This window comes from Microcebus murinus, chromosome 6 (genome assembly GCF_040939455.1).
Source record: "Microcebus murinus isolate Inina chromosome 6, M.murinus_Inina_mat1.0, whole genome shotgun sequence".
In the NCBI taxonomy this organism is placed as follows: Eukaryota; Metazoa; Chordata; class Mammalia; order Primates; family Cheirogaleidae; genus Microcebus; species Microcebus murinus.
In genome coordinates, this window is record NC_134109.1 from 100,566,091 (window position 1) to 100,594,056 (window position 27,966).

The 27,966-nt window shown below is 54.9% G+C and overlaps 1 protein-coding gene across 3 annotated transcripts; it reads right to left on the reverse strand.

Moving 5' to 3' along the window:
• Positions 1-604: 604 nt before the first annotated feature.
• On the reverse strand, positions 605-27,705 carry RBPMS2 (RNA binding protein, mRNA processing factor 2). Of its 3 annotated transcripts, XM_020286018.2 has the most exons (8): positions 27,346-27,705; positions 10,716-10,793; positions 10,103-10,141; positions 9,273-9,335; positions 8,859-9,009; positions 8,234-8,382; positions 2,018-2,087; positions 605-1,740 (listed from the first exon to the last, which is right to left on the reverse strand). In XM_020286018.2, the coding sequence occupies exons 1-7, from the start codon at positions 27,433-27,435 to the stop codon at positions 2,025-2,027; spliced, it is 633 nt and encodes a 210-aa protein (XP_020141607.1). In that variant the 5' UTR covers positions 27,436-27,705; the 3' UTR covers positions 605-1,740; positions 2,018-2,024. The 3 variants fall into 3 exon arrangements, with proteins under 3 accessions (XP_020141607.1, XP_020141606.1, XP_075860593.1); XM_020286017.2 differs by having other exon boundaries at positions 605-2,087; XM_076004478.1 differs by lacking the exons at positions 605-1,740; positions 2,018-2,087 and having other exon boundaries at positions 6,204-8,382.
• Between the last annotated feature and the right edge of the window lie 261 nt (positions 27,706-27,966).

The following is a 27,966-nucleotide window of genomic DNA, read 5'->3' on the forward strand; positions in this document are numbered from 1 at the left end:
TCTGCTCCTGGCATTGAGCGGATTCTCTGACCTTCACACCTCTTTGCTCCTGCCCCCAGCGATCAGCTGCAGTGTCAGTTGTAGTGCAGAGCCTGCAGCGTGGATCAGTTAACTCTTTCTGGGCAAGAGCCCCGGGTCCGATCCTTCCCTCCAGCACAGCCTCACGAGATGCACGCCAAGGCCAAACCCAGCCAGAGGACCTCAACATTCCAAACCCGAGTCCTCTGCTACTAGAGGCCCTAAGAAGACCACAGGCCGTGAAGGGTTAAGCCAAGTAGACAGCAGCACCCCAGAGAGGGAATGTCAGTCCCTGCCCTCAGAACTGCTGAGATGAGGGAGTGAAGGAATGAAGCCGAGGGGGCTGACAGACACAGGCACGCACCAGCTGTAGGATCCTTGGGCAAGTCACTTCCCCTCTAGAACTTTTTCTTCTAAACTACATGAAGAGGGAGGAGGGAGAGGCTGAGTGCGGATGTGCCCTCCCCACGCACGCTGGGCCCGGGCCCACCTTGCTTCCTTCCCTGCAGCTCTCACCCTCTGGTCTGCCCGGGGAGTGGCAGTCTGCGTCCCATGGAAGGTGGAAGCAAAGGTCTGAGCGCAGTCATTTTGACTTTTTTTATTTTGCATTTCATATATTATCCAGTTTCACATTCTCACAGGATCAGCAATTGCAACAGCCAGCTAGTCTCCCAAGTCTGAAATGGCAAGACAGTCACAGCTGCAGCTAAAGGTAAAGCACTGATATGCTCACAAAACAAAACAAAATTGCACAGTTTTTCCTTCATTTCATTTCTCTCAACCTAACGCCTGACACAAAGCCTTTTGCTGAAGAATGGAAACCCTTTTCTTCTTCATGCCTCAAACTAAACATTAAACTCATCTGACAGGGCGAACAAGGTCTCTTTAATAATTAATGGTACACACATGAAAAATCCTTTATGATGCATAAATATTTTGTTACACAGGGTACAAAAATACTCTTCACCATTTTGGTTGGTTTCGAGGTTTGGAAAGAACGAGGAGCAAGGTGGGCGGGGTACTCGACGGAGAGGGAAGCGAGGTGGGCAGAGAAAGGGTTTTCTTAGGATCATTGGCCCATCTGAGGAGGAAAGTGGAGGACCCGGATTTGAAACGAGAGAACTACGCCTTTGCTGGGTGGTGGTGGAGCCTGAAGTGTGTGGGGGTGGCGGGGGCACCAGGCCCCAGGGGCCAGGACCAGCTACAGGGCTCGGGCCCCCCTGAAGCGGTGGTGCGGGGCGGGTGGAGAGGGACCAGGCATGACAAACCACTGATGGCCAGGACCTGTTGCTATGGTGACACAGTGGGAGGACAAACTGTACACTCACATATACACAAGTTTAAGTGTCTTAATTCATGCCAGAAAACATGCAAAATTAAACGCCTTGTTTCCTTGGTGGAGGTGGAGCTACAGAAGCAAGTCTGGGCGGGAGGTCAGACCTCGTGGGTCCCAGTGAGGCTGCTCCAGGCTGGATCTGGGTGCCCCAGCAGGAAGGTCCCCAAATCCTCCTGGGAAGCCTTGGGGAAAGGCATTGGGGTGCAGAACAGGGCTGAGGAGGAGGAGGGAAGGGAAATAGGAAGCAGTCCACTGAGTCAGGCTTCAGATTCACAGTCTCTGGAGGGTGGCAGCTCTGCACAGGCCACCTGGGGGCAGTGGAAGCTCAGGGTGCCGATTCAGGCACCACCATACAGATTTCAGAACCAACTCCCCGGTGACAAGACCTGGACGGAGGGGAGAGAGGTGGCCATGAGCAGAGGTGTAGGACTGGACTGACCCCAGGCCTTCCCTCGGGGAGAGGCTGCACAGGTGGGTGGCAGGCGGTCACAGGGCAGGAGGAGAAGGGGAAAAAACAGGCAAAACCAGGCGGACCCATCAGGGAACAGGCTCTGGGCTCGGCCTCGAGAGTGCCCAGGACTCAGGCCGGGGAGGAACCGCGGCCCTGCAGGAGGTCAGAGTCTAGCACAGTGTTCGAGCTGGGCCTCCAGGGCCGACACTTACTGAAGAACTAACAGAACTGACGATACTTCCATCCTTGCTGGGTGGTATCAGAGGAAGGGTACCAGCGCACCTGCAAGAGAAGCCAATGTCAGGAGCCAGCTGTGCCGCCCCTTCCCTCAACGGGGAGCCTGGAAAACACGGCCTTCCGTGTCCCTGCTCGAGTCCTGGTTCTGTCACTGACTGGCTGGCAGACATTGGGCCAGTTACTCACCTCTAGGCACCAGTTTCTTCATCCTAAGAACGGGAAAGCACCACCTGATCTCCCTCCTCCGAGGACAGAGGCGCAGGGGAGAGGCTATGAGGACATCCTCTTCTCCAGGAAGCCCAATCCAGGTGGGCCACGCTATGCCAGGGGGGCCTTGCAGCCGGGGGCACTGATGCTGGCAACCTGCCCCTCACTGGGAGAGCACGGAATTCCTAACATCAGTAGGAAAATGAACCTAATAAACTTTTGCTCGACTTCTCTGTGTCTCAGCATCAGATAGATGATTAAGTCAAGGGTGGCTGTGAGAAGCAGGATGTAAAGACACTAAAAACCCAGGTCAGTGTGGTCTCCCAGACCGTGGTGGTCCTGGGTCTCTGCAGGATTCTTCGGGGAAGCCATGGAGGACACACAGCTGAATGCCTCCCGGTGTGGATCCTTCCATCCCTCCCATTCCCCCATTACAAGCCTCTTAGGTCTGGAGGTTTGGAACCTACCAGCTGAGCCCTCAGGTAGGTGGGTAGCAGCTTTGGATCATCCTCAGCAGTGCCTGGCAGCCACCAAAACCCTGGTACACTTGCCAGAAGGCCCCATAGAGCAGTGGCCCCAGAGCTGGATTCCCAGAGACTGGCCAAGAAAACGACATGCACCCTCCCTGCTATGGGCCAGTCGCCTGCAAGGCAAGCCACGCTGGCTGCCAAGACCGCAGGGACGGCCGCCTGCCCACTGCACGTGGTGGAGCATGTCTGCCCCGGCCTGACCCCCGGCCACCTGGCAGGGCACCACAGGACATGAGGAGTGAGCAGCCAGAGAGCCGGGCCCTCAGTCTCCTTAGGAAGGGGGGACAGCACTCGAGAGTGCTGTGGAAGCGAGCAGAAGCTGGGCATGCGGACAGCTCCCCTGAGGCTGGAGCAGGCAGACCCAGTTACCCACTTGGCTGCCTGGAATTTCTGCCTCCTGGGTAAACAGAGAAGATATCAAACAATGCCAGGCCGTCTAGAGGCCGACTGAGGCTTCTGAAGAACTTGCTCCTATGCCCCTCCAAATTCTAGGTGTTTCATACAGCACAGAATTCCAGCTACCACATGCTCTCAGGAGTCGGGCAGGAAGTTAGGGCTGGCTATCCTAAGATGCCAGCATATTGGGTACCTGGCAGGACCAGTCCGAGGCCACCCAGCCAACACTAGGGTCTTCCCTGGGCTCCAAGGATGTGGCAGTGCTGTCATCAGGGCACAGCTGACCCCAGGAACCACCTGAATTGAGCCCCACTCCACACAGAAAGAGCCAGGAGCCTCCTCCAGCCTTTGAGCTGTCCAAATTCACAGGCCGTATTTCCTATCCTGCCTCCTGAACATCTGCAAGTGGTTCCTTCCCTTCCCGGCTGACAGCTGCGTGGGAGGAAACTTCTCTTGCCCTTTGCCGAGTCATGAGATGCCCTCTCAGCTGGAGGCCTGGCTGGACCCTAGGACTCATCCCGCATGAGGGACTCGGAGGAAACCAGCAACGCTGCTACCAGAGAAGCCTGCGGCTTGGTCCAGCTCAGGGAGCCCCGACCGTGCCCTTCACCCAGCCTCCGGCGGGGCAGCCCCATGGCAAGGACGCAGCCGACTGGCTGGGTGTCCTGCAGGGCCGGACGAAGGGAGAACTTCAGATGACAGAGTGAGAGGGACTCAGGCAGCCTCCCACTTGCCCTCTTTTACTAATGGGGAAGCCGAGGCCTTGGGTGACTGCTTAAGGCCTCCCTCAGCGAATCTGCTAGATCCTGTCCCACCTCTCTCCACAAGGTGCTGTGGTGGCTGCTGTCTCCAAAGCAGCAACCCCCCCCCAAGATGAATCAGATGCCCCCTTGGGGAGAAAGTGGAGGGAAGCTCCCACTTACGGGCTCAGGATAGCTACACCACCGACGCAGAAGGACGCACTTAGATGGGCTGCTTTTCCATTTCCCTCGGATGCCTGGCATAGGCCTGGGTCCTCTAGAACTGCAGTTCCCAACCCCAGTCTGGGGCCTGGTACCGGCCTATGGCCTGTTAAGGGACTGAGCCGCAGAACTCTGCCCACCCCACGCCCCCGTGGAAAAACTGTCTTCCATGAAACTGGTCCCTGGTGCCAAAAAGGCTGGGGACTGCTGCTCTAGAAGGAGCATGTCTCTTCCTGGATCTCTTCTTCCTGCCCAGCTCTGAAGAGGAGACTTCCAGGCCCAGGTGGGCAGCTGCCAGTGTCCTTTCAGGGCCTCCAGCTATCCACAGCAGGTAGCAGGGGCTCCTGAGGGGCCCTCCCACAGGCTACCATGACCAGGCTCCAAGAGGACTGCTTCAAAACCAAGAGGGCAGGACACAAACTTAGCCCTCACTCAGATCTGAGGACTAACTGAGAAAGTATACTAAGAAGCAGCCAAAGGACTAAATCTACATGAGAAGAAATATGAACAGCAACAAATCTGAGAGCCTCACTCCTCAGAAAGCCAATTAAAACAATACTTAACCCAGACTGGCAAGTCTATACTTTGACCTTGTATTAGTTCTAGGAATTTAACATAAGGAAAACAAAACACGGAGAGCTGCCCAGAGAAGTGAAGACAAGGACATCAATCGCAGTGTAGCCTATCAGCAGCAAAGAACTGCATAAACAACCCTGACTTACCATCTACAGGGAGCTGGCCACAGGTGGACAATGGTGTACTAGCCAGGCAGGTATCGTGTAGACCTGTACTTATGGACATGAAAAATATGTCCTAATATTCAAGTTTTAAAAAGATTAAACAGGTACAGTAATTTTTGTGAAAGATTCATACCTATGGATTTATTCACACAACTCCTGACTACATACACTAAAGCTAAGGACTGAAAGTAGTGGTTTTCTGGGGAGTAGGATGATAAGCCAAAGGGAGAAGGAAAAAACTCTGCCTTTTTTTCCCATAAATACAGACCCACAACAGCTAATGCCTATGAGGTTCTTACCACATGCCAGATGCGGTCTAAGTAGTTTTCATATATCAAGTTCATCGAATCCTCACAAAAACTGTATGAAGTGGATGCTATTCTCACCCCCACTGTGCAGATAAGTAAAGAAGGCAAGGGAGTTCATGTAAGCTTCAGGTCACCAGCAAGGGGCTAAACAAGCTTAGAGGGCAAAAGAGCCAGGAAAGACGCCCATCTCCTCAGGATGAAATGGAAACAAAATCCAGCCTGGGAGGACTGGGGATGCAAGAAGTGACAGAATCCCTGCTTGCAGGCACCATCCCTGTGGGTTATCTACACCTGCTTTCATGCCTCTCCCTCTGAAAGGGGGAGATTCTATCAAGAGGATAAGAGGGCTGAGCAGGATGGCCTCGTGCCAAGATGCAGTGGGACTGAATGACCTCCAAGTCTCTTACTACAGGGTTGGTCCCCGCAGCCACATGGCCGTGAAGACTTGGGCTCAGGCCTGCAGTCCAGGTGCACACCTTGGGGTAGAGAAAGGTCCTGGTTCTCAGCCCCTCACCCTTGCCCCCAGGCACGGGAAAAACTCAGTCTTTCTATTGGTCCTCTGGGTTCAGAACAATCCATTTAGGATCAATAATGTCTACTTCCTTTATGTAGATGCTTTAAGCCTCCATCTCTGGGACAGCACTGTTGGGAGTCAGGAAGGGACTCTTGGAAGGAAAAGAGAAGGTGTTATTCCTTGGAAAATGCTCTCATGCATATTACCGCATTTGGCCCCAACAGCTCATTTCACTTGTTCAGAAAACGGATGTCGAGATAGTTTGAGTAGCCAGCACAGAACTTATGATAGCCTAGCCTGGTCTAATCTCTTGCCATTAGTCTGCCTCCCCACCCCCCACCCCACCCAATAACTCGCCACTGTCCTTTGGAGTGGCCTCCACTCCAGTTCAGTCCCGGGGCAAGGCCACAAGGCAGGAACTCAGGCACTAGGAGAACTGCAGCCTCAGAGAGGACTCTGGGGAACCCAGACAATAATGGCATTAAATAACAATCATGATCATCTGCACTTCTATAGCACTTTCTCTGGCTACCAGGCTAACAACAGCCCCAGGGGTAGGTACTATTGTCACCATTTTACAAAGACACAGAGAGATTAAGTAACTTGCCCAAGGTCATACAGGTGTGTGCAACACAGAACCAGGACTTGCATAGCTGCAGACCTGGATAGGGTGGGAGAAAACTGAGAAGGAAGATACCAGGAGGGCCCAGCCGTCCACATGGAGGTTAGAGCCGGGCCCAGAGGGGAAGATCTTGTAGCTGACTGTGGCTAAGCTAGGGTCAGAGGTGAGGGAGGGGAGAGAGGAACCTGTGATCCCACCAGGTGCCTCAGGGGGCCCCTGCAGTTAGACCCACCCCATGTGGCCCAGAGTAACTGCTCAGGTCCAAGATGGACAGGCTCCCGTTCCCTGCTCTGTTCCAGCCACAGAACTGTTTGCAGTAAGTACCCTCCAGGGGAAGATCTTTACCACCTGTCAGTCTTCCGGCTCATCTGTGGTGTTCAGTTGGGGAAAAGCACTTCAGTACAACTGAACATTGCTGTGGCCAGGGAGGGTTCCCCTGATGGGGAAAATGCTTTGCTAAGGGAGTTGCCTCTGGATTTGAACGTCTCACCTTGGAACTAGGTGAACCCAGATGTCTCTAAGTCCCTAGTCAGGCCTGAACATGGATGTGCACTGGGCTGCAGGCAGGGAGCCAGCCTCCTCCCATCTCCAGCTTCTGCATCCTGTGAATGCTCCCTTCCCTCCCGGGGCCCCTCCCACTGGCCAGGCCAGGCCAGGTCACAACAACCTCAGCTCCCTCCCTCTCACAGAACAGCACTCCCTGGCTGGGCCGCTGGGCCCCAGGCTCAGCTCTCAGCCACTAGGCTGATCAGAGGCTGAGGTGGGCTCGAGGCTGCCCCTCAGCCCTGCTCCTGTGGCTGCCTGGCCTCTTCCTGGGCAGTGTCCTGTTATCACCACTGTGAAGCATCTGCCCACCCCCCACCCACAGTGAGCACCTGGGGCCTGTGTTCCTGGCAGAGTCAGATCAGAGGAAACACCGGTGTGGCCAGGGGTCGGGCTCTGACCTGCCTGCCCCTCAAGCACCTGGCCTGGCATGGGGCCCAGAGCCCTCCTGGCCCAGCTCTCACCCTCCCTCTCTTCCTGCCCCAGAACAGGCTCACAGTGGCCAGCATCCAGCCTGCATGGAAACTAGAGCAGATACCCAAGGAGCCCTCCGCACGTTCCAGGTACAGTTCCAGCACTCACACAGCACCTCACAGGTCTGAACATCTCATTCTCACCATGACCCTAAAGCAGATTACATTTTCTTCCTTTATTTTATTTATTTTTTTTTTTGGGAGACAGAGTCTCACTTTGTTGCCCAGGCTACAGTGAATGCCCTGGTGTTAGCCTAGCTCACAGCAACCTCAAACTCCTGGGCTCAAGCGATCCTCCTGCCTCAGCCTCCCGAGTAGCTGGGACTACAGGCATGTGCCACCATGCCTGGCTAATTTTTTCTATATATATTAGTTGGCTAATTAATTTCCTTCTATTTATGGTAGAGACGGGGGTCTCACTCTTGCTCAGGCTGGTTTCGAACTCCTGACCTCCAGCAATCCACCAGCCTTGGCCTCCCAGAGTGCTAGGATTACAGGCGTGAGCCACCACGCCCGGCCTACATTTTCTTCCCGTTTTCCAGATAAGTAAGAATCAAGATGCAGAAATCTTAAAAAGTTTGAAGTCATGAAGACAGAAAGAGGCGGAGGCAAGTGGTCTGGCTCTGGAGACCATACGCAGGTTGGGACATGAATCATGGTGCTCAGGGGCAGCCCAACCAGGGCTGGTCTGTCCCTGCACTCGCTGCATTCTGCCTCCAAGGGGCCTTGTGGCTCTCCTCTGCTCCCTCCCCCATCAGGTCCCTGGGACCTCAGCTTTCAAACCACCAGAAAGACAACATTCTGTGGCAGCTCTGGGACAGCAATGGCCCACTTGCCAGGCAGGTAAAAGTCCGGCTGGCTTGAAGCCCTCGTTCTTCCCCGCCAAAGGCGCTCACCTGAGCATGGAGGGCAGCGGCGGCGGCAGTGGCAGCTGGGTAGGTGAATGCAGCGTGGGAGATGGCTGGGGTCAGCTCCGTGGTGTACAGAGGGTAGGGGGCCCAGGCCTCTGGGGATGCAGGGATCAGAGCAGCCCCCATCAGGTCATCTGTAGTGGGAGACAATGGCCTCTGTCGTCAGAACACTGGTCTCCTCTTCCAAACAGAGAAGCCCAGCACTACAGTTGAGCCCTAAGTGCCCACCGAGCCAAGAACCGCCACCCCCACCCCAAGACCCTGAAACCAGGGAAGGAAGTGTGGTATGAACTTGGTCTGGCATGGTGAGCATCCTGTCTGCTTCAAGAAGCTCTCCGGTGGGCATCAGCCCATCTCACCGAGAGAAATCAGAGAAGCCTTCAGGAAGGCTGAGCAGCCCGATAGCTCAGGAGCTCGGGAAAGGCCATGGGGAGGAAGGAAGCCTCAAGTCTGAGATGGGCAGCTGTGGATGCAGCAGCAAGAAAAGGGGCAGATGTGCAGGACTGAGCCCCTCAAGAAGAACCTGTCTGCTCTGTGCAAAACTACACTAGGGCCGGCCAGCCTGGGCCAAGTCAAAGGGCAGGAGAAGGCGGCTCCGAGTGCTACTCACAGGGGTCCCGTGCGATGAAGTGTGCTCCTAGGGCAGGGTGCACATTGCTGGGATTTGGTGTTGCCATTAGCTTGCTCTTGGCCATTTTGGTGTTGGCTTTGGCAAACTCTAGCCTCAGGGTCTGTGGGTTCTCAGGATCGAAGCGAATACCCTACACAGGAAGGAAAGACAGAGAAAGCCTTACCCTGTGGGACCCAGACTGCAGTGGGCATAGAAGGGCCCCAGAAACAAGCTTGCCTGAAAGACCTGCCCCAGCAGTAGCAGGAACACTGCTCGGGGCATGTGAGTAACGGCATTTGGCACAGACGGTGCAGCCGGGGACTCTGCCCGGGGACGGCTGGGGAATAAGGTCCATCTGGACGCCCATTGCCTAAGGTCTGTGGGTCAGAGGGAGATCGTTCTCCGCCTACTCACATTCAACGCATTCTTGGCCACTTCTGCTCCTGCCCGGCTGTCAAAGATCACAAAACCAACAGGCTAGTAGGAAAAAGAGAGAACACCCTTGCATCTCTCCCAGATTCCATCTCTCCCTCCAAAACAAATCAAAAGGAGCATCACCTAAGTGCAAATAGTATTTGTTCTGCTGACGAGAACAGAGAATGAAAAAGCAAAAACAACAACAAAAACCCTCGCCCGCACCCTCCCTCATTCAGCCGGAGCAGCAGGTTGACATGCACCGAGTGGAGTCTCCCTCCTGGGAACACACTGTGGGAAGTGATGCCAACAGAGCCTTCGTCCACTGAATTAAACATCGCCTTTTCAGTAAAAGTCTTTTTAAATGTATGTAGATAATTAAGAATTAAGTTCCAGTGTTTTCCCTGGCAACAAAGGGGACACCCATGTATCAAGGGCACAGGAAGGCTCTGGGTTCAATCAAAGAGCAGCAGGCTGAAAACTTCTCCGACTTCATTTTGCCAAGGATCAGCTTAGACCCCAGAGGGCCCTGGCTTCCTTCAGGAGGCAGAGCTCAGCTACCATCGCTACCGTTCCCAGCCACAGGGCCAGGCGGTGGCTCCCAGATTCCTACGGGCCAGACGGGGAGGACGAGGGGCTGCCTGGGCTTGGACGGTTGGTAGAGAGGCAGTGGGCCCTGCAGAGGCCAGGCCACCCGTTCTTCAGCCCAGGATAGCAGGGAGGCAGTCTCTGCTGCCAGATGCCTCAAGATTAGGGAAGAGTTAACAGGCCGCAGTTCCAAGCTCAGCAGTCAGTCCGGGCTGGGAGGAAGAAAAACCAGGGACAATTACCTGTCTTGCAGTGAGCTTGATCAGAGACCCTTCATACCCCTGTGGAGAGAGGTGGCTGTTACGGGAAGGTCAGACGCCTTTGCTGTGCTAGCGCAGCACTGCCCCCCCACCAGCCCTACCTTTGCTCAGTGCTCCCCTGTATCATTCTCACCCTCCTCCCCCCAGAGTCAGCCCACCCTGACCGCCAGCGCCCCATGTTCTTAGCCACATGGCCTAGCACGCGGGCTGGCCATCACGCGGCAGCACTCATCATTTCATGCATAAACTCCCGTTTGCTCCACTAACTTGTAATCCCGGACCACAGACCTTACAAGTTTTCTCATCTGCAAACTGAAAAGGCTACACTGAATCTCAAAGAGTCCTTATATGGCCACGTCTATTTAAAGAGCCTTTACTGTCTTTACAGACGAGGAAACAGGCCCGGGAGGGCTAAGCGGGTGGCAGAGGCAGCACGTGAATCAGCACAACCAGGACAGAGAGCCAGGCCCGTGCGCACGGTTTCTGATTCACTTTCCCGCATCTTCCCGCCACCCCCGTACGGGTCAGAGATTCACCCCTGTTGCTTCTCTCCAGCCCTAGGCTCTGCCCCGTGGACAGCCAGGTCCTGACTCACCTTGAATGGCCGGAAGAGCAGGTAGAGTTCTCTGGGTTTAATGTCCACAGGGAGGCCGCTGACAAACAGCGTCCGGACCTGGGGACAGAGACCACAGTGGTCAGGGCCAAGTTGGACGGAAGGACGGGGCTCTTCTTTCAGAGCTTACGGAGGAATCCAGTATTTCCTGGGCCTCCTTTAGACACTGAGGCAAATGAACAGCAGCTTCACAGCACTGAACTTTCCAAAAGCCCTGTGTGCCTCCCTTCCTCTAGGTTCACCCTGGAGGTGTCACTGAGCAAGCACCTGTCTCCTGCACAGACGCAGGCAAACAGGCAAGACGAGAGAGCCCGCCCTGTTTCACGAGCGTACAGATCAAGCATGATGCTTTTTCAGATGAGGGACCCCTCGGAGAATCTGAAGAAAGCTACAGTGCCTTTCCCTAAAAAATAAAAAAATGCACATGTAAAAACGTACATTTTTTCAGATACAACCCATGGACCCCTGGTCGAGAAGCTCTGTCTGGTCTTGGGGACAAGCAAGGACACAGAGGGAACACGAGTGCTGTCCATACTATGCTCTGGCAGGATTTCCACAGAGGGCCCAGAACTCTCTCCTCCTACACTACACGTAGGCCCTTCGATGGCAGAGGACATGCTGTATTCTTGTCTGTATGCACAGCTTCTAGCATGGTGACGGCACTAAACATTCACCGAACAGGGAATGGGTGAGGAGTCAGGAATGGAACACTTCTGCTGGGCTTTTTTTTTTTTTTTTTTTGAGACAGAGTCTCACTTTGTTGCCCATGCTAGAGTGAGTGCCGTGGCGTCAGCCTAGCTCACAGCAACCTCAAACTCCTGGGCTCAAGCAATCCTGCTGCCTCAGCCTCCCGAGTAGCTGGGACTACAGGCATGCACCACCATGCCAGGCTAATTTTTTCTATATATATATTAATTGGCCAATTAATTTTGTTTCTATTTATAGTAGAGACGGGGTCTCGCTCTTGCTCAGGCTGGTTTCGAACTCCTGATCTCGAGCAATCCTCCCGCCTCGGCCTCCCAGATTACAGGCGTGAGCCACTGCGCCCGGCCTTCTGCTGGGTTTTTTTTTTTTTTTTTTTTTTTTTTTTGAGACAGAGTCTCACTTTGTTGCCCAGGCTAGAGTGAGTGCCGTGGCGTCAGCCTAGCTCACAGCAACCTCAAACTCCCGGGCTCGAGTGATCCTTCTGCCTCAGCCTCCCGGGTAGCTGGGACTACAGGCATGCGCCACCATGCCCGGCTAATTTTTTATATATATATCAGTTGGCCAATTAATTTCTTTCTATTTATAGTAGAGACGGGGTCTCGCTCTTGCTCAGGCTGGTTTCGAACTCCTGACCTTGAGCAATCCGCCCGCCTCGGCCTCCCAAGAGCTAGGATTACAGGCGTGAGCCACAGCGCCCGGCCCTTCTGCTGGGTTTTGAAGGAGGAGTACGATCTTGCCAGCTTCTCGAGAGGCAGATGCTGCTGTGAGTTTTGAGCCTTGCCCTCGACATGGGTGCAAGGTGGTGGCAAAGCCAAGTCCAAACACCGGGTGTCTATCCTGTGACTCCTGCCAAACCCGACCTCCTGAACTGCAGGTGAGGTCCGGGAGAGGGGCTGGCAGAACCACTTACCTAATTTATTGGCTGCTGAGACCCGATGCCAGCCTGGATCAGCCAATAATCATGATGGGGAGGGGAGATTTTTCCGTAGTTTATATCCATTAAAAACGCATCTTGAAACCATGGCTTCCTGAATAATGAAAACTCTGAACAAGCAGAACTTCCCTGCACACTAGACTCTTTTTGGGGCCACATCTCATACTGCTGAGCCGAGCACAGGTCTCCTCTCCCCACAGCAGAGTTAAGAAAAAGGTCACGACCCTCACCCCACCACATGGCCACTCCTGAAAGCATTTAGTTGCCCACAGCAGGTCGCATCCTTCTCCGGGGGTACTAAAGAACTTGCTCCACGTTCTAACGACAGCCCGTCGAACCCAGGCAAAACAGCCTTTTTGAGACGATGGCTTGTATGAGGAATCTGGGGAGGTGTCAGGCAAAATTACACGCAACACACATGTGCATCTCAAGAGAGCCAAGAATTTGTCAAAGGAAACCAGCCAAGATAGCTGCAGGTTACCAGCGTCACCGCCGCCACCCACACAAGAACAACTCCCTCTTCTTCCCTCATGTAGTTTTTGCCAAGCACACCCAGCAGAATCTCTGGCCACTGAGGACACCTCCCCACTTCGGTCAAGCCCTTCCCCTCACCAGACAACATTTACCAGTGTCTGCTCCCAGGCCTGGGGGGACGGCTCTTCACATTTCACAGCCCTTGGCAGCCCTGTGCCCCCAATACCCAAGTCGTGCCCAGTCCCTGGCAGCACCTGGGAGAACCAGACAGCTAAGGCTCCAGGGTGGACTAAACCGAGCTCCTGGACTCTAGAACCCAACAGCCCCACCCTCTGCCCTTTCACATAAGGGCCCTGAACTGTACAAGTAAATCCCCAAACAGAAGTGACTTGCCCAAGGTCACAGGCTTGCTCTTTAAAGGCAGCAGACATGGGACTCAAAACCCAGGCCTCCCTCCTACACATCCAGCCTGGCAGAGGTGACACCTGCTTTTGGGTGCCTGGGAAGCACGGCAGGACCTGCGCACCCAGCCCTCAGGGTAGCTCCGGGTCTACCCCGCACCACACCCCAGAGGATGGGCTCGAAAAGCAGGAGCTGCCAGGGCCCTGCTGGGTGGGCCTAGATCAGCTCCTCCTCCTTCTCCCTCCTCCCCAGATGGCAGGACCTGGTGCGGGTCAGAGACGCAGCCCCACAGAAACCTCTGCTTCAGTTCTCCCCAGGGGCCACACATTTCACCAGGGCTAATTTTAAACCCTTCCTCAAAAGGTTCCTTTCTGGCCAGACCTCCCCAGAGGCCCCCTTCAACAGCAAGTTCTCAGCACAGTTTCCTGCTGGGGTGGGGACAGGGATGAGGAGAGGGGATCATTCCTTAGCCCCAGCTCAGATTCTTACTTCCAGCCTCCCTTACAAGCCCTGCCTGATGACACTTTTTCTCAGATTTCCATGTTTGAGGTTCTGAAGTGTCCAAAAGGTATACTATGGCTCCCACCCTGTCCCTGGCTCCCTCTCAGGGAACAAGCGGAGGTCAAGGCAGTTATGGACTAGGTGGTGGGTCCCTGTCTGCGGGGAGTCTGGGAGGCTAAGTCACAGCAAGTCTGACCTGAATATTCTCCGTGGTTCTTAACCTCTAGCAGATGATGCCCCTCCTGCCCATCCCCTTGTGTAGACAGGGAAACTGAGGCCCAAAAAGGCTCAGTAACTTGTCGAGGGCATGCAGCTCAGCTCACCAAGGAAGAAAGTCAGGTGAGAACCAGACACCCGACTCTGCTGTCTATGAGGACGGAGACAGTAGCACCTCGGCAGGCGCGTTAGGCCCATGGGCAGGTTAAGGACTGTCAACGAGTCTACTCAGTGATGAGGGCAGAAAAAGGGGAAACTGGCAAGCCGGGGTTGGGGGTGCGTGCATGAGCTCAACACACTGGTCAGCACACTTGGAGGACAGCAGGTTCCAGAGCCTGCACATCCTCCCGAGCCGGCAGGCCCGGCCCAGCCCATCCATTCCAGGTCCCTGGCAAGTGCCCACAAGCTGCCCACGCAGCCCGCTGGCCTACAACACCACCCCTAGTCCTTAGCTAGGGGGCCCCCACTCCTCAGGACCCTCTGTTTCCTCACTCCCCTTTCCTCCCTCTGAAGTCCTCCTGGCCCAAGAACTGCCTTGCCTCACATTGTTCCCTCCAGTCTGAGCTCAGCCCCTCACCTTGGCCACGTAAAGCTTTAGAGACTAAACGTTCCCATCTTGCAAAGTGCCTGGAGTCAGGCCTCAGCATTTGGGACCTCCCCTGCCTCTACACACCTCAGTCCTTCCACGGAAGCAGCTCATAGCCGGGGACCATATGTGGCCCCGCGTGGCAGAACAACGCCATAAATGGCAAAGAGAACAGGCTACAGTGAGTGAAACTGGAGTTTGCTTCCCTGCTTTATGCTTGTCCTGACAAACTCGCTTCATCTTTCTGAATCTCAGTTTCAATTACCTGCACGAGGACCTCACCCATCAGGTCCCATGAGCTGTTTATTTATTAAGGTCGTGTGCAGTGAGGCTGGGTGGGGTCCAGGTCAGACTGGAGCTGGGAATGCGGTGAGGTGTCCTTAGGTGGTCACTGGATTCTTTAGTTTTCCTCTTCCCCAGGGAAGGCAATGGCACCGCGAAGATCAGCTATTTCAACCCCTTTCATTTTACAGATGAGGGGACTGAGGCTCAGAGTAGGGCAGCAAAGCAAGCTGATGGCACAGCCTGGATCCCCGAGGGATGGTGGGGGACAGAGACACATGCAGTCACTTCTTCAAGGCCTGGCCATGTAGTCTCATGTCTTGGGTGGGCCTTGGGGACCACTCCTCCAATGGCACTTTCTGGTGCCAGACTCAGGGTAACAGGACCTGCCACTCAGGAAAGAGGCTAGATGCAGACAAGGATTCAGGCACCAGCTGGCTGATGCCAAGGAGAAACGATTGGCTGGGCACGGTGGCTCACACCTGTAATCCTAGCACTCTGGGAGGCCGAGGCAGGCGGATTGCTCAAGGTCAGGAGTTCAAAACCAGCCTGAGCAAGAGCGAGATCCCATCTCTACTATTAATAGAAAGAAATTAATTGGCCAACTAACATATAAAGAAAAATTTAGCCGGGCATGATAAAGAAAAAATTAGCTGGGCATGGTGGCGCATGCCTGTAGTCCCAGCTATTCGGGAGGCTGAGGCAGGAGAATCGCTTGAGCCCAGGAGTTTGAGGTTGCTGTGAGCTAGGCTGACGCCACGGCACTCACTCTAGCCTGGGCAACAAAGTGAGACTCTGTCTCGATAAAACAAAACAAAAAAAGAAGGAACGATCAACCAAAGAACCTGTGTCCTGCCTATTCCACAAGTTTATCACAAGAATTCAACACACAAAAATGTTTTAAAGCATTTGAAGAACGCCTAAGGGGTGGTTCACACAAGCCCCAGGCCGCCAGAAGGCACCAAACTCATGTACTTGGGCCCCTCTCCTTCCACACTCATGCCCGCTGCAGACGTATCTGCGCACCCCAAGGGATCATCTCCTTCCTGTCCTAAAATGTGAAGAGCAACCACCGCCCTCTCAAAACGGTCATCTTCACGGCAAGTAACAGCAGATGGTGCCAGGTCCACGGTCACGTCCTCTGCACAGGTGGAAGAAGTCTGTAGTTGGCGTGTGGCTGGTGGAGCGGGTAATCGGGGAGAGGTGGGGAATGGATGCAGGATCCTCAGAACCCAGTCAGAGAAGACGCACACTGACGACTACTCTGCTGCTGGAACCAGCTGGACGCATCAAGTTCCACATGGACAAGGAACTCGGCCAAGGTTGTGACGCCATACGGAACACCAGACATGGCTATGTGGCCCCTACAAAGGTCAGGAGCAGACCCGGCTTAGCTAGGGGTCCGGGCCAGCGCCACGCCTGCCTAGGGGAACCGACTAACTTTTGGCACAGCCACGCCCCTGCCCAGCAAGGCTCTAGGGGCTCCCTGGGCTGCTCTTCTCTTAAGCAAGTCCTGCTGCCTGTCTTCCCTCTAGAGTCACTGGGGGGCGGGGGTGGGAGAGGGGCCCAGCCCCTTTCTGCCAAGTCTACCCCACAGGTATCACTTGCTGGCAGGCTTCCTGGGCTTGTTAGGTCTTGGTGGCCAATTGTTTGCAAGCCCGTGCGTTCTTGGGCTCTCTCCCTACCAGTGCTGGACCTAGAGTGCCTGGGGGCTCCCAACCACCTCTCCACCCCTTTGCCTCCTGAGGGAGGCCCCCTCCAGGTAAGAGCAGGTTTAGAAGGAGCTTCTCAGCCACACTGTTGAATCCCTCCGTGGTAGAGGACCTTGTTCCCAAGGCCACCCAGCCTTCTCCTACAAGGGGGTGTCAGCTATGAGCCAACACCCGAGTTTTCTTTCTTCCTCCACAGCCCTCTCCGGCCCAGAGGAAAGGGGTCCCTTTTTAAACAGAAGAGAAGGCGGCAGAAGGGGGTCTGATAAACTCATTCACATCTGTGTGTCAGTGATATTCTTCCTTCAGACAAACTGACATTTGTTTAAAGATTTTCAGAAAAGATTAAACTAAACAAGCCTCCAGGAGCAAGGTGACAGTGATACCCAAGACACCAGCCCAACAGCACAAATTCAGGCTTGTGTGGAAAAGGCTTCCCTCCCGGTAGGACTCAGCCTCCTTCTGTCAGCCAAGGCAGACATCTCTCTTGGCCCTGGACACCCCCATGGGCAGACCTGTCATTTAGCTGTCCCCCCCCCCAAGAAAGGCCACTGCCCTGGACAGCGGCTGCTCAACACAAAGGGAAGCCACTGAGCAAGGTCTTCATGAGGGAGGGGATTGGACTCGGGGTCAGCCGTGAGCCACGGCCATGGGGCCCTCCTTCCCGGCAACGAGGACCCCAATACTTGCTCAGAGACATGGCCGGGGCCTGGACACCCACCAGGTGTGTGTCTTCCTCTGCAAGGGGAGGGACAGACCCGATGTTGAGGGCTCCAACTCTCCCCAACCTTTCTGACACAAAAGACCTCCTTTATACCGAGCATTAAACACTCCATTTCTCAAACATGGCTAAGAGGGCAGGCTCCGTAAGCGCTGGCGTCTGTTAGAGATGGAAAAGGCAAACACTGCTTTCAGAGCCAGTGGCATGCCCGGGATATAAATCCTCACCCTTTGACTCTGAAGGGCAATCACAGCCTTCGTCAAAGCCCTGCCCTGGAATCACCAAGACAGGACCCTGGACTCCAGGGACCGCCAGCCAGAGGACAAACTCTTCTCCAACAGGGATGCTGAGTCTGGAAATTGTCGGAGCCACTCCCCACTCTTCCCCAGCCCCAGGTGACCCACCAGGCAACAGTCTCCCCTCAAGGCAGACTCTGGACTTCGGGAAATCCTGCCTCACAAAGGTTGAGACTTTCCACACCCAGGAAAATTTACTCCAGGCAATAGAAACATCCTACACAAGAGAGAAAATGATTTTTGAAAACCGATCGTTTGCAATCCTCGGGCATCTCTAAAAGTTAGGATTCAATCTGGAAAGGAGGAACTGTTTCAAGCGTCCACTCCATCAAAACGTTCAAGTAATGCACTTGCTTGGGACACCGCCTACTCACTGCTTACTGAGAGAGCTCCTGGTGTCATCTGGATGGAAAACACTACTTGGGGAAGGGGGTGGGGAGAGGAGGGAAATCTAAAAAGGGAAAAACAAGCCTCTTATAAGCCCCTCCCACATCCTTCCCCAACTCCCAGCCCTCAGCAGCAACCCAAATACAGAATATGGGAGCTGGAAGAACCTTATTTTTAGATGAGGAAACCAGGACCCAGGGGTCTAGAGAGTTGCTTGCAGTCACCAGGCAGGTCAGAGGCAGCCCCAGTGCCCCAGGTTCATGAGTAAATGGTCTTTTGCAGACCTTGATCTCACACCAACTCACTCAGACCCAGTGTGCCCAGGAACAAGTGGCCTTCAGCTCTTGGGTGGAGACGGCAGACACAGAACCTTGCAAAAGGCTGGTGTGGGCGCGGGGGAAGTCCCACTGGATGATGTCATGACGGGTCCTGAACAGTCAGAGGGGGCAAAGGAAAGCCCCTCAGACTGCCAACGCCCAGCAGCTAAGCAGCCCGTGCCCACTGACTGTGGGGACGTGGGGCAGCTGGAGCAGGCCCCGGGCCATCCCCGCCAGCCCAGACCTTGGGGGTTTATGAGCTGCAGCCTACATTATATAAAGTTCACAGCTTTACTGTTACAAAGATACTGAATGTGTTTCTTTAAATCTGTGCCAGCCATCATCATACCCAAATCTGATCCGGCTCCCCCAAGGGAAAGACACTCCGCTGAGAACCAAGACACCCAGAAAACACCTGGCTGACCAGACTTGGAAACACAAGAAAAAGAGCCTCAAATGATGGTCAGGAAGCCTGAAGTCTCAGCCCTGTCACCAGCCATGGCAGGTGACTTCCTGGCCTTCCCTCCTCACCCTCAGCCATCAAGAGGAGGGCGGACTAGTCTCAGGGTCCTACACACTCCAACATTCTTGCACGCCAGACTCTAAGGATGACACTCGGGCGCTGTCCTCCATCTGCTCAGAGCTTCCATGCTTCCTTCTGCCCACAAGAAGGCAGAGGGAGTGGCGAAGGAGGAGACAGAGAAGAGAGGGGAGGACAGAAGTCAAAAGCCAGCTCCTGGGACCCTAGACCTAGCTGGGCCTGGGAAGTGGAGGGGGTCTCTGCCGGGCCAACACCGGGGTTGCCGAGCAGAAACCTCAGGACAGTCACCCCTCGGTGCGGTCTTGGTTGCCTGGTTTTTCTCCTTGTTGTGCGTGTGTTTGTGTGTGCGGGGCGGGGGGGGTGGGGTGTTCCTGCCTGGGTCCTGTGCTTGGGCTTGGCACCAGCCGGTTACTCACCCCTCCCGGGGAAGAGTAGGCCCTCTGAGTGGGGCCACTTGACGCGAGGTGGATGGAATGTGGCGACACGGCCTGCAGACCCGGGACTTATAAGGCGCTGAACAAGGACATGGGGAAAGAGAGTGAGCAGCACGCAGCCAGACAGGGGATGTGAACCTGGACACACGCTCCCAGAGCCCCACGTGCTGTCAGGACGTGCTGCCCATGCTTCCGGCAAGGAGCTCTGGGGCTGCTCAGCTACCCAGGCTAGGACACAGCCCGGATGCCCTTCCAGGCAGCTCCCGCCTGGCCGACACCTGACCCCAGAGCTTTCTGAAGTCAAAGCCTGACCCAGTGTGGAGAAGTCCGAGACTCAGGGTGGGTTCTAGTGTCTTGCCTACCCCTGCTAACCCCAGCCCCAAATCACATGTTATCAGGGCTTGGCTGCAAGGCCCCATTCGGGGCTGCAACTTGAAGTTTCATTCCTTTACACAAACCATTGGTGTGTGAGGCTAACAGTCCTTTGATGTAACAGGTAGAACAGGAATAGGGCCCCATTTTATAGATGAAGAAACCACCTCAGGTATCGGGTGCCTGGCTGGCTAATGACAGAGCTAGGTGTCAAGTCCAAGTTGCCTGGAAAGTTTGGGGCTCTTGCCATAGCCTGCAATGTGTCCTAGAGTCCCAACTATGTTATAGGGGTGAGGGGACACAAGCTAGGCTAATATAAAGTTCTCTAAGGGAGGGACAGGGCTGAGCATATATAAAGTGCTAAATAAGGTGGCTTCAGACCTCATTCTCCAAGCTACTTCTAAGCCCCAGGAACAGAAGGCTCAATGCCTTGGGAACACACTTGGTCAAAGCCTGCAGTGTGCACTGACCTACAGCTCATCTAGGGAACCAGACCAAACAGAGCATGTGCCTGCTCTGCAGGCTGTCTGAGGTGGGGGCAGGGCCTGCTTCCCACCTGGCTCCAGACAGAGCCAGGAGCCAGGACTTAGCCTTCAGAGGCAAGGCTCACTGGGCCCCCCAGCATGGAGGCCTCCCAGGTCCACCCTCCTCCCCCATCCTTTCTGGTGCTATGCTGTCAGCTAACACAGATCTATTGCCTGAGTGCACAGCGAGGATTGCAGTTGCCACCACTGCCACACAACACCCCACAGAAGGGACTAGATTCAAGGCACTGGGCTAGGGGACTCCTACACCCCTCCCCGCCAGCTCCTAAATCAACCCCTCCAACCTTTAAACCACATAAGGACATGCCAACATGCAGCATGGAGCTCACCACCCGTCCTGTCACTTGACCGGGGCAGACGATGCGAGCCACTAGAGAGATGTTTCCTAACATAATGCTCCTGTGGGAAGAGGGTTTCTGTTCAGGGGTGGAAGCTGCTTCTGAGACCCATGTTCTGGTTTGGAGCTCCCCTGTCACACAGTAGGATCCTTCCATCCCAAGCTGTGCCTGGACATGGCCATAACCACACCTCAATAACAGGGACAAGTCTAGGCAAAAGCTGGAGGGTACACGGAGCCTTCGCAGCAACAGATTCTGAGAAATGGTCTCAGGTCCTATTCCAGTATCCTCTCCCCACCCCCAATAAAAGCACAAGGCCCATTTGTGGAGAGGGAGGTGGCTAATCACAAGGAGGGGCTAAAGACTCCAGACCTATACCATGGCCAGGTCAGGTCCTGCCCCTTCTCCCTGGGGTCCAGTGCAGCCTCGACAGCTTTTGACAGCCAAGAGCCTCTGCCCAGTGGGCCATGAGTGACCGATGGCCAAGCCAGATGGGCTTGGGCACACCCTCTTACCACACCCAGCACCTGCTGCATTCCAGAAGCCCCCAGCGGACTCTTCAGGAAGGGAGTGCTCCACAATCCTGCCACCTATCTAGCCTTGGCACATCTCTGAGGTAACTGCGTTCTTTTCATCCAAGGGTGGAAGGTAGGAAGAAGCAGAAAGCAAGAAGACCATGATGGTCCCTGTGCAGGCAGCGGACAGGGTCCTGGCATATGAAGCCTCGTGAGCTGTCCCCAGCTCCTCCCTCACAGCAAGATGGTTTCTGAAGTGTAGGCAACAGGCTCTGCCCCACTGCCCCATGGCTGGACCCCTTGGGGCAGCCATGGCCAGGGTGAGTGAGTAACTGACACAGCACCAGATGTCACTGCTACCACAGTAGAGGCTAATGGCCACTGAGCCAGGCCCACTGTGGTTCAGCTCTGGGTAATCTTGGACGAGGAGCTCAGCACTCAGGGCAGCTGGGACCAACTCCTCCTCTACCTCTCAGGACTATCTCGAGACCCATTGGGATAAACAGGTTTGGAGCAGGAGAGCAAAGCAAAGGCTCGGCGTCTGCAGTTCACGGCTTCCTGTCCTTACAGCACTGCCAGCCCCACCCAGGAAATGGGGACGAGAGGAAGCCAGCACATCCAAACGCCCGCCAAGTGGGATTTAGAAGCTGGTTCTCTCCCGGGTGAAGTAGCTGGGCTGCCCAAATCGGGGAAGGAGGAGACAAGGAGACCCAAGAGAACGGCCCCCCAGAATGACAGGCATCACTTTAGAGCAAGTGCCATTTCTTTAGCTGAGACGCCCAAAGCAGTGGGCAGTGAGGGGGGTGTGAAAGCAGGCAGCCCCAGGAGTAAAGGATTAAAAGTAAAGGAGCCCCAGACAATAAAGGAGTATGCCGTTTGTAGAGCATTTAAAATAAAACTAGCTCAGTTTGGTTTTTATTACCCCCATGTGATGGCAATTCTAAGTAGAATCTGTGATAAAATGCTCCTCCTGGCAGAGGCTGACAGCTCCATCACCCATACTTGGGATGTCCCCAAGGAAAACTAGGATGGATTCTGACTCTGGGCTTCTACTTGGGACCCTGGCATCACTCAAAGCTCAGCCCTCAAAAAGTAACTGCAGACACCTTTTCTGCCCCCACAACCAAGTCTCACCAAAAACCGCAATACTATCTGGTTAAGAGCAAACTCAGGGTTCAAATCCCAACCTCCCCACTTAATAGCTACATGAAAGTTACTTAGCCCCTTTGTGCCTCAGTTTCCTCATTTGTAAAATGGTGATAATAACATAACTACTTCATAGTGCTATTGTGAAGGTTAAGAGTTAAAATGGGCCAGATGCAGTGGCTCACACCTGTAATCCTAGCACTCTGGGAGGCCAATGTGGGAGCATTGCTTGAGGTCAGGAGTTCAAGACCAGCCTGAACAAGAGCAAGACCTCGTCTCTACTAAAAATAGAAAAATTAGCCGGGCATGGTGGTGCACACCTGTAGTCGCAGCTACTCAGGACGCTGAGGCAGAAAGATCGCTCCAGCCCAGGAGTTTGAGGCTGCAATGAGCTACGACGATGCCACTACACTCCAGGTGGGAGGACAGAGCAAGACTCTGTTCTCAAAAAAAAAAAAAAAAAAAGAGTTAAAATGGTAAAGTGCTTAGAACAAGTCCTGGTACAAATACTACATTCAGTTTACTATTATTAGTACAGCCTCTCCACTAGATTATTTAAGCAGAGGAAACACATCTCCAACAACTCCTACGGAGGAGGGGAACCTGACCTCCTTCCAGAATCTGCCTGGATCTAACTATCTGGGCCCAGCTTCTACGTAAGACCCTGGAAGCACAGAAGCCTTCCTTCCCTCATACTCAAAGCCTGCAGACAGAGCACGGAGATGTCCAGATTCTTTCAAGTGCTTTTGATGTCAAGTAAAAGAAAAAGAGAAGTGCCCAGGTTATACACTGAATCCCAGAATTCCTTTACACTCATCTAGAGTGCCTCAAACCTGGCCTTTTCCACCCCCACATCTCAGGAAGAGCTGACTGCTAGCCTCTCAGTGGTACCAGGGACCTGGCTGTTTCCCGACATCCCTCTGAGGACACACGATGGACCCTAGGGACGAGCTGCTCTGTCCAAGCCCACTGGGGTGGAGTGGGAGGGCAGTGAGGGGACAAGCCCTTCAGGGCAAACTGTAGCCCCCTAGTTGCCACTAACTCCTGCCTTTCTACAGCTTACCATTAGGCTGGCAAAAACTTAACTCTTAGAAACTTATGGCCCCAAATCAATAATCTACCCTCCCCCTCCCAAGGGTTTCCCCAATTGAAACTGGCTCACACGGGGCATGGTGGCTCATGCCTATAATTCCAGCACTCTGAGAGGCCAATGCAAGAGGATCACTTGAGGTCAGGAGTTTGAAACCAACCTAAGCAACACAGCTAGACTCTGTCTTTACAAAAAACAGAAAAATTAGCTGGGCATAGTGGTGCACACCTGTAGTCCCAGCTACTCTGGAGGCTGAGGCTGGAGGATTGCTTGAGCCCAGGAATTTGAGGCTACCGAGAGCTATGACTGAGCCGCTGTACTCCAGCTTGGGCTACAGAGCAAGACTCTGTCTCCAAAAAAAAAAAGTTATTATAACTTAATGTCCGAGTTGTATACATTAATTATATACAGCTTTATGCATGTCAATCATACCTCAAAAAAGTGATTTCAAAAAATTACTGTAACTTAGTATTATCACCTTATACAGTCAGCCCTTGGTATCCAATGGGGACTGGTTCCAGGCTTCCCCCAATATCAAAATCCTAGGATGCTCAAGTCCCTGATATAAAATGGCATAGTATTTGCATATAACCTACAAACATCCTCCCACATAGTTTAAATCATCTCTAGATTACCAATAATATCAAATACAAGGGAAATACTATGTAAATAGTTGTTGCACTATTTTTAATTTATATTATTATTATTTTTTTTTGAGACAGAGTCTCCCTTTGTTGCACAGGCTACAGTGAGTGCCGTGGCGTCAGACTAGCTCACAGCAACCTCAAACTCCTGGGCTCAAGCAATCCTCCTGCCTCAGCCTCCCGAGTGGCTGGGACTACAGGCATGCGCCACCATACCCGGCTAATTTTTTTCTATATATATTAGTTGGCCAATTAATTTCTTTCTATTTATAGTAGAGATGGGGTCTCGTATATTATTTATTTTTACTTTACAATATATTTGATCCACAGTTGGTTGAATCTACTGATGCAGAACCCACGGATATGGAGGGCCTATTGCATTATAAAAGTAAGGTCTCCATTTTCAAAATTAAAAAAACACATTTGCCCCTCCCCAGAGACACTGTAACTAGGCACCCCTCCAGAGTCACTCAGGACATGCTCGGGGATGAGATTCAGCAGCTCAAGCCTGCCACAGCAGGTTCATATGTCGTGCCATGTCACCTCACCTGGTGCCCTAGCTCCAGCGAAGACTCACCTGGGGGACAGTAGAGTCTCCAGATTGAAAGGGACACTCAGCTCCTCCCCTTTATTCCCTGCTGCCTTCTTTAGCTCTCAAAGGATATCAAAACTTTGAACATATCTCCTTTTCAAATGGCAGAAAAATGCCATTTTCTCCCTAACCACAAGATATTAGGCAGTTCATCATGTGGCCTCCAATATCACTACAACATAGCAAATGCCTGGTAGTTACCCAAACAAGCCATGTGGTTCCACCAACCACCACCCCCCACTTTTATGCGTGCTATTCCCTCTTCTTGGAATGCCTTGTCCACCCCCTGAGGTCTAACTATCTCCTACTCACGCACATCTCAGAGAAGGCTGACCAGTAACCTCTCAGTGGTACCATAGTGCCACGTGCTGATATTCCTTTATCTCCCATTGCATTTAACATACCACCACTTCCTGGCAAGTTCTTCTCATCTCCTAGGCTGAGACCTTTTCACCTGTATGCCTACCCTATCCCACCCCTCCAGAAAAGGAACCTAATGCATATGAAATGGATAAAACCCATGGGGAAGGTGGGCAAGCAGGGAGAGTCAAGGCTATACAAAACAGTTTAAGACAAGCAGCCTCACTGATAACCCCCAACACCATGAAAATACACCTCCTCTCCAGCAAACTACCATCTTTAGAAATTGAGGTCTTATGGTGGACAACAGGGTTCTTTGGTTTTCTGGGCTTGCTTTATTAGCTAATCTCTAATAGTCCGCTGGGAAGTGCCAACCTGGGTTAGCAATGGAAGTAAACCACCAGCAATGAATATTCTCCAGATGGTGGCTCTTAGGGGTTGCAGAACTGACTTCCTGGAGGGCACTGTAACTAAAGGGAAGGAGTCCAGTTCCAGCTGAAGCCACCAAGCCACAACAGAGCCCCCAGCAGAGGGGCTCTTACTTAGCCCACTATTCAGAAGGCTGGTGGTGCTGGTGGTGGCAGCAGTGCTTGCCCTTACTAGACCAGAGCAGACAGACACTGAACTCCAGGAGATCCCAGGGGCCTTTAGGTTTGGACCTCAGCTAAAAGTGAGCCCATGCCCATGCCCCTGTGCAAGTACCAGTCTGAACCACCACAGGGCTGCAGCCCATCTCAACCCCCAAGAAGGAATAGCAGGGATTCCACTTTTTGAAGATACTGTCCTCTCTCCCAGAAAAGGTACTTAGAAAGAGTGGCCAAAACCTCAAATGCTTTAAGACTAGCCTGGACACAAAGCTCACCTTTCCCAGCTGGAGGCAGTGGGTCTGAGGGGCAGCCCAGCTCCAGACTCTCAGGCAGCGTGAAGTCAACCCTTTAGTAGAAGTAGGGTTCTGGGTCCTCACACAGCTTCCCAGGAGACTCTGCCCTCCCCCAGTTTCAGCCCACAGAGGTTCCCGCAGATACCCCACATAACAGCAACCCTGTCACTCTCCTATAACTGACAGGGGAGGTTCTGAAGAACCAGGTAGAGCCAGGATGGGGTTAAGGTCCCCAAAGCCAAGGGCCTGTGGGCATCAAGGTCCAAGAAGGACAAGGCCTTCAGGGGCCAAAACAACCCCACCACACTGCAGCAACAAGAGGACAGATGTCCGCCCGCCTTGCAACCCATCAGTGTTGTAAACTCTTCCCTTCCCCCTAGAAGCAGGGATCCAGACCCAGATTCTCAAGATGTCATGCCATTGGTGGTGGCGCGGCAGGCCTCTGCATTGCTAAGAGTGGGAACTGGCAGCGCAGAGCCCTGCCCAGCCCCATCACCATCATTCCGCACCAACCCCACGGCACAAGGGAGGCAGCGACACCAGCCCCCACCAGGGGCTCTGCGGTTTCTCCCCCAGACCAAGGGAAGGAGGCTCATGGTGGATAACTAGCCTTGGTTTCCTGGGCAAAAGCATAACAGGACTGCACAGGAAGGGTCTCTCAGCCCTGGAGTGACGCAGCAGAGGCCACAGGCCCTGCGAAGCTGTCCCTTTCCACACCAGCTATTGTCTCTGCCAGCCTATCTCCCAGTCCTTACTCGCTGATAGCTTCAAGGCTTTTATCCACCACCCCATCCCACAGGCACATCCTCCTCACTGTCCCATTAACCGCCAGCTGCTGGCGGTTCCATGAAGCCGCCTCACACTCCCTGCCTTCAGCATATGGCCGGTGAACGAGATGATGTCGCCTCTCCTAGCAGGACCCCATCCCGGCCAGCTCTGGGGTCCTGGCTTGGCTGCCAGGGCAAACCCAGAGGAGGAGGAACCGAGTGTCTTCAGTCATCTCCTTCCCAAGTCTAATTAAGTTGCCGGCTCACCTCTGGCCAAGCCCAGGTTCTAGTGCTGTGGAGAAAGCCCGCCCACCCCCACAACTACGGCTCTAACGAACTAAGGTGCCGGGCGGCCGGCCCAGGCCTCCAAGGTCACCGGGAGGGGTCAGGGTGGAAAGGGCAAGGGAGTGAGGGTGCCGCCCCGCAGGCCGCGCTAGTCCCGCTCCGCTCCGTCCAGCCGAGGCGGGGTCGCGCCCACGCGGGAGGTGCGCCTCGGAGGAGGGCGGCGAGGCGGGTCCCGGGTGGCGGCGAGGCGGGTCCCGGGTGGGAGCGAGGGGCGCGCGGGCTGCAGGCTTGGGACGGGTGCGGCGTCGCTCGCCCACTGCGGGGACGCCCGGACGGCGCCCGGCGCGCCCCGCGCCCGGGAGGGCGGGGAGACAATGCCCGCCCGGCGGGGCAGTCCAGGCCGCACGCCCCGCCGGCCGGACACGGGCGACTCCTCCCGGGCGACGGGCAGCGGCGGGAAGGCGCCGGGAGCGATGGCCGGACTGACCCGAGCGGCGCGGGAGGCCTCGCTCGCTTCTCCCGCGCCCACCTCCGCGTGCGCTTCGCCCGGCAAGCCCGGGGCCACGAACCCACCTCCTCCTCCAGGGCGCCGCCGCCGGAGCCCGTGCCGGTGCCCGTGCCCGTGCTGGTGCTGTGCTCGCCGTCCGGCTTCAGGCTGCTCATGGTGCGGGGGAGGGGGTGGCAGGGGAAGGGAGCGCGGAGGGCGCGGAGGTGGGAAGGGGCGCGGTGAGCGGTGCGCTCCGGGGTGCGGGGCGGGTGGCGGTGGGGCCCGCGGGGCGGTGAGAGGGGCAGCCGCCGCGTCGGGCTGGGGTCACATCAAGTTTGGCGGGTGCAGGAGGCGGGGAGAGGGTGCGGCGGGGGAGGCACTGGGAACCGGAGCCGAGCCGGAGCGGCCGCCACCTCCGCCTTTTCACTGCGACCGGCTAGTGCGCCCGCGGCGGCGGCGGCGGCGGCGGGGGGCGGGCGCCGGGGGAGGGGGCGGGCGCCGGAACCGGCCTCAGCTGGGGCCCGGCCAGCCCCGCGCCCGCCCCCCTCGCGGTCTCCGGGGGAACGCGCAGCCAATCCCCGCCGCCCACTGCGGGCTCGCCCCGGCCGCCGCGCCGCGCCGGCCTCCGCCCGGGCCTTGCCCCTCTGCCTTGGGTCAGCTCTCTCCCTCGCTTTCCCCCACTCCCTTCTCCGCGACAAGTTTTTAGA

Bases quoted from the DNA above. Each gene is read 5' to 3' on its own strand.
- RBPMS2 (XM_076004478.1), bottom strand. From the start codon at position 27,435: ATGAGCAGCCTGAAGCCGGACGGCGAGCACAGCACCAGCACGGGCACG. The intron at 9,336-10,102 runs GTAATTGTCCCT...TTTTCCTACTAG, and splicing joins TCAAGCTCACTGCAAGACAG to CCTGTTGGTTTTGTGATCTT. The intron at 8,383-8,858 runs GTGAGTAGCACT...CTCCCACTACAG, and splicing joins CTTCATCGCACGGGACCCCT to ATGACCTGATGGGGGCTGCT.